This window comes from Gymnodraco acuticeps, unplaced genomic scaffold (genome assembly GCF_902827175.1).
Source record: "Gymnodraco acuticeps unplaced genomic scaffold, fGymAcu1.1, whole genome shotgun sequence".
NCBI lineage: Eukaryota > Metazoa > Chordata > Actinopteri > Perciformes > Bathydraconidae > Gymnodraco > Gymnodraco acuticeps.
This window is the reverse complement of record NW_022989768.1, coordinates 6810280-6818481: the sequence shown is the minus strand read 5'-3', so window position 1 is coordinate 6818481 and position 8202 is coordinate 6810280. Positions and strand designations below refer to the sequence as shown.

At 38.5% G+C, this 8202-nt stretch overlaps 2 protein-coding genes across 2 annotated transcripts in view; both read left to right on the top strand.

Annotated features, from left to right (window-relative positions):
- Positions 1-60: 60 nt before the first annotated feature.
- On the top strand, positions 61-6836 carry tmem9b (TMEM9 domain family, member B). Its single transcript, XM_034217964.1, has 5 exons — positions 61-293; positions 1406-1497; positions 1591-1699; positions 3658-3792; positions 5556-6836. Exons 1-5 carry the CDS (start codon positions 222-224, stop codon positions 5709-5711), a joined length of 564 nt encoding a protein of 187 aa, XP_034073855.1. The 5' UTR covers positions 61-221; the 3' UTR covers positions 5712-6836.
- A 600-nt stretch (positions 6837-7436) lies between these two features.
- Positions 7437-8202, top strand: part of dennd2b (DENN domain containing 2B) — a 53318-nt gene continuing 52552 nt past the window's right edge. The window contains exon 1 of the mRNA XM_034217944.1: positions 7437-7543. The gene's annotated coding sequence lies outside the window, so the exon portion shown is untranslated. The remainder of the gene's footprint in view (positions 7544-8202) is intronic.

Sequence of the window (8202 nt, the reverse complement as noted above, 5' to 3'; positions counted from 1 at the left end):
CTAGGTATGTCACATGTCATCCTCCGCCGGGGACTTGTTTTTATAATCGAGCGCTCCCAACCCGGAAACAACAAGTCAGCTGCTAGGAAGCTGAAGGTATTTATCCCTAATGAGCTCGATGGCTAAAGTCGTCAGTCTTTAGGGTGTTATTCACACGGCTGGAGTTGTTCCTTGAGAAAGTTGAACTGCTGCTATCTGGAAATCTGTTACAAGCTGTAACGATGAAGTCTGTGTTTCTTATTGAAGCTTTCACTGTGGCTTGTTTTGTGCTTTTAAGCCAAGTGACATCGAAGGTAAGGCTAATATGAGCTAGCATTGGTTAGCTAGCGTTATACAGAAACTATTCATGAATGCATACTAAAATGAAATCTCGTATAATGGAATCCCCCTTAAAGATTATTATATTTTGAGTATTGACAATAAAGTGTTAAAATGGCTGTGCTAACTGTTGTTATCCTGAGTTAAAGACCTTTATGAGACAAGCAGGTGCGTCGCCGTTGCTGCTAAATCTAGACCTAGCTTTAGCGTCAGCAAAAAAACGTGATATGATGATGAAGAAGAGATGTAATGCAGGTGTATAGCTCTTTGTAGCCAATGTACTGACATCTAAGTGTATCCTGTACTTATTTAGGGAGGCTAACAGCTAGCATCGTCTTTAGCTGCTCCTCAATCAATAATAAAGGTTGTAATTAACATTTTATTATTGCAATATGACAAGAAATATGAAAGTGCAGTATGAACTGTGTAGCTAAATGTATAGACGACATCAGGAAGACAGACACAAAGACTACTGTGGTACAATATGGCTGACATTAATAATTCAAAACAGCTTCTGGGTTGGGTTAGGGAGGGTTAGGGTTTTACTTGGGATAAAAAAAACGTTATTCGTCTAGCACTTTTTAAAACATAGTGTCAACAAAGTTCTTCACACTGAAGACTGAAACAATGACAATATAAAAATAAGAATCTTAAATCACCACAGAAATAAAACGGGATTAAAGCAGCAAAATACTGAAAAGGAATGGGGGAAAATGAAATGCATATACATTGTACTGAACTGCCCTCAAGAGGGAATTGTAATTGGGCAACAGTGTAGCTAAACTTGGAACAATACATAGCCAGCAAGGTAGGGCAGTGATAGACCATAGACACTTTGTAAATAAAATAAAATGCAAAATATTGCACATTCCTTCTAAGATGAAAGTTATACATAGTTATAACAACAATGAGGCACACAATTATAATTTAAAGGGTTGTTAAACAGTTAAGCACAATTAACCTCTTATCTTGATGTACACTGTTATCTACCTAAAAAAAAAAGAAAGTTTCACAATGTTATGTAAGTGTCTTGTGTTTATGTGAATAGAGAGAAGTAAACAAAAATTGTTTAAAAAATCTGTTACAGAATTCTGAGGACATCCGTTGTAAATGCATATGTCCGCCCTACAGAGAGGTCAAGGGGCAAATCTACAAACAAAATGTCTCTCTCAAAGACTGGTATGTAAAGTGACGTGTTGCTACACTTTAATGACCTGATCAATCCATATACTGCTAACTACTAACTTCTTAATGTTATATTTCATTTTTCAGTAACTGTCTTCATGTAGTTGAACCCATGCCGGTTGACGGAAAGGATGTGGAGGCATACTGTTTACGCTGCGAGTGTAAATATGAAGAGAGGAGCTCAGGGACAATTAAGGTAAGCAGCAGGGTTCATGTCTATAAGATTGGCTTATTTTTCTATTGATCTTTTGGTCTTTGAAATGAAAATTGTGAGAATTGCGATCATACCTTCCCTGAATTTGAACATTATCCATTTGCTTGTTTTGTCTCAACATAAAACCCCCAACATTTTTAATTTACAATGACATAAAATAAACAACCCATCCTCTGGAATCAGCTTTGATTGAAACATGCCTTAAATTATTAACAGATTATTAAAATAGCTGCCAATAAATTGTCTGTGGAATAAGACATTAAAGGTGGGGTAGGTAAGTTTCAGAAACCGGCTCGAGATACACTTTTTGTTATATTCCATGGAATGCTCTTAACATCCCGATAGCAATGAATATCTTAAGTGCTTTGACAAAAAATCCATTAAAAAAAAGACCAATCCGGCCCGGCTAAACGGATTGGATTGCCGCCCTGTCTGTCAGCCTTCCATCTCGTGCACGCACAAATGTATCTCGTGTCCTCATTGGGTGTGCCGGAATTGGGCGTGCATTGCGCGTTCATGTGTGTTGGAGGAGGTGCTCTGTAAGGAAGTCTGAAGGAAGGGGCGGATTCTTTTCGGCTGTGTACTTTCAAATTTTAGTGCACTCGAGCCGGTTTCTGAAACTTACCTACCCCACCTTTAATCAACTAGTCACATAATTCACTGTGTTTTCTGTGTTTGGATCCAACACATTTGAAAGGAAACCAAACTTATTAATAATCCTTTTAATTTAGTAGGGATGCTCCGATCGACAATTTCGGGGCCGGAATCAGTATCGGCCGATACCGATCGCCGATCCGATCAAGTGGGCAGGGCCTAAATGGAAGATTTAAACATCACTTTAAATCTTCCATTTAAAGTGATGTTTAAAACTCAGTCAATGGGGCTCATTCACTGGAGCTTCCACAAACAACAATTAACTTAATTATTACATTCAAATGATGTACATTATTCAAGTTTACATTAACTTTGGAGAATAACACGGGAGAAATGAGCGGAAGTGCTCTCTTTTCCTCTCTCCCTCTCTCTCTCCCTCTCTCTCTCTCCCCCTCTCTCCCTCCTGACAGCCTGTCAGTATCTCATGCAGCTCACTGATCCAGTAATGAGTGACTCGACAGTGAAGAATACATATATGTATAATAACTAGTTTATCTTGTTCCATAGGTAGATACAATAGCTAAGTAGGTCTACATCAGGACAGCAAATAGCTTACACATCTTCCGGCGCAGACTGAAAACTCATCTCTTTCGACTCCACTTCGAGCGATAGAATTATTAACAAAGCACTTATATACTAATAAAGGACTGGCTTATCTAAAGCCAGTTGAGTAGCACTTGAAATGTTTTTGCTCTATGAAACCTGATGTACTTATATGATTCTGTTTTCTTCAAGTTTGTATCTTGTTGGTCGAACGCACTTATTGTAAGTCGCTTTGGATAAAAGCGTCAGCTAAATGCAATGTAATAATGTAATATCTAACTCTTGTGTGTTTTGCTCCGCTCACCGGTCTGTCACAGCGGGTGGAGCTGCAGGATTTCTGCTTCACTCACGTTGCATTCCGCTATTTTACCGTCTTTTTCGGACACCTTGAAATAATGCCAGACCGGTGAAGCCATTTTGGCGAGCTTGTTTTGCCGCACACAGAGAAAGTGTCATGTATTTTACGTCATGCGATCGGCTCTCGCGATCGGCATGTTTAGAGAGCACCGATCGATCGGTAGAGAGTGAGTATCGGCCGATCTCGATCGGTGACCGATCGATTGGAGCATCCCTATCATTTAGAATCAGGGGCGTCAGTAGCTCAGTTTGTAGGGCTTGGCTTGGGAACCAGAGACTAAATGTCACTGTTTGTGTACATACTTTATGTTTGACATTTAAAATGGTAATTAATTCAAATCCTAAAAGTCGTTCCTTTCCTTTCTTCCTTCCTTATGTATTTGTAGGTTACCATCATAATGTACCTCTCCATTTTGGGGCTGCTGCTGCTCTACATGGTGTACCTGACTCTCCTAGAGCCCATCCTAAAGAGGCGTCTGTTTGGACATTCGCAACTGATCCAAAGTGATGATGATGTAGGGGTATGTGTTCATCTTTATTTACAGTATTGCAACTCAAAGATGGAATGCACAATAAGGGTTTATATTATGGTAATGATATTACTGCGCCACCCTTTTGCCCATAAAATGAGTTATTCTTTCTTGTCAATGTGTCAACCTTTGCACATCATGTGACATGTGACTCATTCTTTGTGGGTAGAAGAGTGTGAAAGTTCCCAAATGACCGAATAACACATTAAACAACAAATATTTATTTTATATTTTTTAAATAAACAAATTAGGTGGACCACTTCCTTCAAGCAGTGCTGTGTAATCTTTTCCAAACAAACATTTAAAAGTGCGCTCTCACTCTGTATCAGATCCATTAGTAACCACAATCGCAGGCAAAGATCTGCATTGCGGAAACCTTCAAACGAGTGCCGGATGCAGCCTTCTTTAACCCTTTTGGGTTCACTCCCACATCACATCATTGTCTCTTTGTGCTTTGGCCACTAAATCTAATTCTTAAACATCAATACAATTATAGTCTGGATTAAACTGAAATGTAAGAAATCTAAACTATAAGATTGAGCTTAAATGAGTGTAGTACTACAATTGATTAATTTAACTTTAAATTGAGACTATTTCTACATTGTAGCTTGTCCCTACAATGTCACTGTGGGAGTGGGAGTAAAAAAGGGAAAGAGACTTTATGGCAAAACCGGTATCAAAAGAAGTACCGTTACTACTTCTACATTAATTATAGAGGAAAGGGTGGGCTCGTAATGTTTAGTCAGTCTTTGATACAGGGAGGCTGCCAAGCTGATACTCTGGTCGATTTCCCCCACGGAGGACAGCTGTGGCTGTGATCCTCCTAATTTAGTTTTTTCATTAACTTTTATTGGATTCCTTCAGAGAGTAATTAACATTTATTGTATAGACCTCAAGACAAGTTACACAAGTATTAACAGAGAGACAAGCAATGAAGAAAATCCACTGATGATAGTGAAGTACACATCACTAACTAAAACACGACTCTGTATGAGTGCATATACAAAATGTAAGTCTAATTATTTCAAGGGGCAAACACACTTCACACGGTTTCCTGTATACGTTTTATCCTTAGTGGAAAGCCACCAAAAAACGAATCAGTTAGTAGATGACGGCCGAACAAATAATGACTTTGTTTTTACCCTTAAGGTTTACCTTGTCATTCACAACAGTACATTTTTTTAATTAATGTTGGTATTTGTCTTTGTTTAAGGTAAGGTGGATGACCCCTGCACCATACATTGGGGGAAACTTTGCATTGTGGGCCTCCATTGTTGAACATCATTCAAAAGAGTCTCCACCAAACCATATTATCACAATGTGACATTATTGCGATTTAAAAATGTTTTTCTCCAATATGCTGACTGTTGCCATTACATATATTGTAATTTTATTTGAAATGCAAGATATACATTTTGTCAACATCTTTTTATCCAATAGGATACATTTCCCTTAACATTTTAAACTACTTTCTCCTAAGTCTCCATCTAGTGGTCTATAAAGGAATTGTTGCCAAAAAATGTAATTTGTACTCACAATATTTATTGTTTTTACAAAAAGAAGATGGATGCTTGGCATCTGTGTATAATCAAACTTTGCCTTCCAAAATATCGTACTCCTATCTTGAACCGACTTCTCCTTGACCCCATTGGTGCATTTTGTCATTTAGTAAGGAGTCCTGAAATATAGACTAACCTGCTGACCCAAGTCATACCTTTGAGCTTATCTTGTCTTTTTCCATTCTGTGTTTCCAGGACCAGCAGCCTTTTGCCAACGCTCACAATGTCCTGTCCCATTCCCACTCCCGACCCAACATGCTGAACAAAGTGGAGCATGCCCAGCAGCGCTGGAGGAGGCAGGTCCAGGAACAGAGGAAGTCCGTATTCGACCGCCATGTTGTTCTCAGTTAAAGCTTCATGCGATCAAGAGTTACTGGTGGAGAGAAAGAAACACTGTGACAGAGCCCTCAATTTGTATTTCTTTCTCCTTCTCATTTGTGGTTTGTACCTCATCAAGTGTGACATTTCCAAACTGAACTTGGTGAAGAAATTTGGATATGTAGAGGAAAAAGTCCCAGTCAAATGTATAATCGAAGCTTGGGACTCTTATTTTTGTCTGCAGGCAGCACAAGAGATTACAGTGAATTTATTGATGCACAATTTTAAATGAATTGTCTTAAAAAGCATTTTTCCAAAACCAGAATTTACTCTCTGCCTGCTATCTAGTTTGCAGAGGTGCCAAGCCACAGAGAATTTGCATAAACAAATGTGATGTTGGACACTAATAGAATAAAAATAACATGTTATACCATCCTGTAACTCTTTCTGGCCACAGTGTCAGCTGGAGTCCCATCAGTCCAAAGCGGACCAGTCTTTAAGATCTTTACAAGCCAAACTGGCTTCAGAGTAAACCATCCCGCTGTAACTGGAGCTGCCCCTTGCTCAGTAATGATCTGTTAACATGTAGCTTTCACCCCAAAACTAACACAACATAAACTACTGCTCTCACTGCAAGGGAACGGAAAGAGTGTAAAATATAAATGTATCAGCCTTCTTTGAAAATGCATGTTTTATAATGAATCTTTTATAAATGTGTTTTTGAATCCTTCATTCCTACCATAACGTCTAATGTCTGATAGCTGCTGTGAAATCCATAATTTAATGCATTACATAACATTTGAAATTTAAAGTAGTGTCACTGAAATCCTTTGCAAAATTCGATGCAATCTCTTGCTGATGTCATGGTTGTTATAGCTGTGCTATTGACCCTCGTCTATCGAAGACCCTCTTTAAACCAGTGCCCTCTTCGACTACCCTTACACATCTAATGAATAGTCTTTTTTTGGTACTTCTGTGTTGCTCTGACATCAGCTCGATAATGAAGGTCTGTGTTGTCTATCAGGCAGAGTATGACTGAGTGCAAAGATTTGATTGTGTATAGTTGGGCTGTGTACAGACATATGAAAGTGTTCTTAACTATTGTGTTTGTTTTACCTTTAACTCTGAAATAAATCTATGTAATATTTGTGAATCTTGCATTTGTAATGTGTTCGAATTCTTCATGCTTTACTTTAGGCCTCAGACTTAACCGGCGGAGCAAAGTGCAAACAGTTTGTACGGCTATACAGTTAAGGCATTATGCATGAGCACATTACATTACACCCTCATGACGAATTTGCATAAATATAAAAAACTAATACATTGCGTGATCTTTAAGACATTACTAGCGACTTTAAGAAAGTGTAATGGAAATTGACTATTTTCTGGCATTTTATGACATTTCTTAATACATGATCTAGAAATATTCAGCAGATTAATCGATAATGAAAATAATTATAAACCAACAATTGAGCACATGTTCACAGTTTCCTTTAGGTTAAAAGTAAGCAACCTTAATCCCAACTATAGTCATGAAATGGCAATACTTTAATTAACTCCAAAACGTCTAGAAACCCTGGAAAATGGGCAGTTAAACTCTTCAATTAAATCTGGTGAGAACTAAAATTGTACTCCATTTATTTTCTGAAAATGTCTCACAATCTTCAGCATATTTGTATTCTGCCTAAATGATTTTTATACAGCTGCGTCATCATTTCCTGTGCAGTCCACTTTTCCCTTTTTCCTTCTCCTCAGTTACACGGAGGAGGAAAAAAAATCAGTTTTCAGACAGACAGACAGAAAGCGACACAGGCTCTCTGCTAAAGAATGGATCTTTGAGCAAACACTGCAACACACACACACAGGTAAGCAGTTTGTTTCACTTCATGTGTCACAAATGTTGAAGGTGTAGAAAAATAACGACTTTTTTACCTTTATATCTAACTTTTAGTATGTGTAGCATCTTTAGAGAGACAAGAGAGTTGATGAAAAAAGATAAGTTGTTTGTGTTACAAAGTGTTTTGTAGTGATGGCATGATTAACATGACCAATATTAAGTTATTCATACACGCTGACTTTGATCGATGTTGCTGTGAAACTGTCTTTATCCACTGCTTTGACGTTCAGAGGGAAAAGTCTTTTTTCTCAGTATAAGTGCTGCATTTGCGTTAGTTAGCCTACAGGGGGCGCCTCATCCTATGAATTTGATCCCACAGATAATAACTAATGTCTGTTGCACTCATTAGACACTGTTAATACACTCACCTGTGTTTACCTTTTCCTTCATGTCCCAACACGTTTCAGTTCAACTGAGACATTTAGCCAAACCCAACCTAAAAACAGACTGTACACACACCGACCCCACACACACACCCACACACCGACCCACACACACACCACACACACACACACACACACACACACACACACACACACACACACAACACACACACACACACACACACACACACACACACCACACACACACACACACATCCACACACACACACACACACACACACAC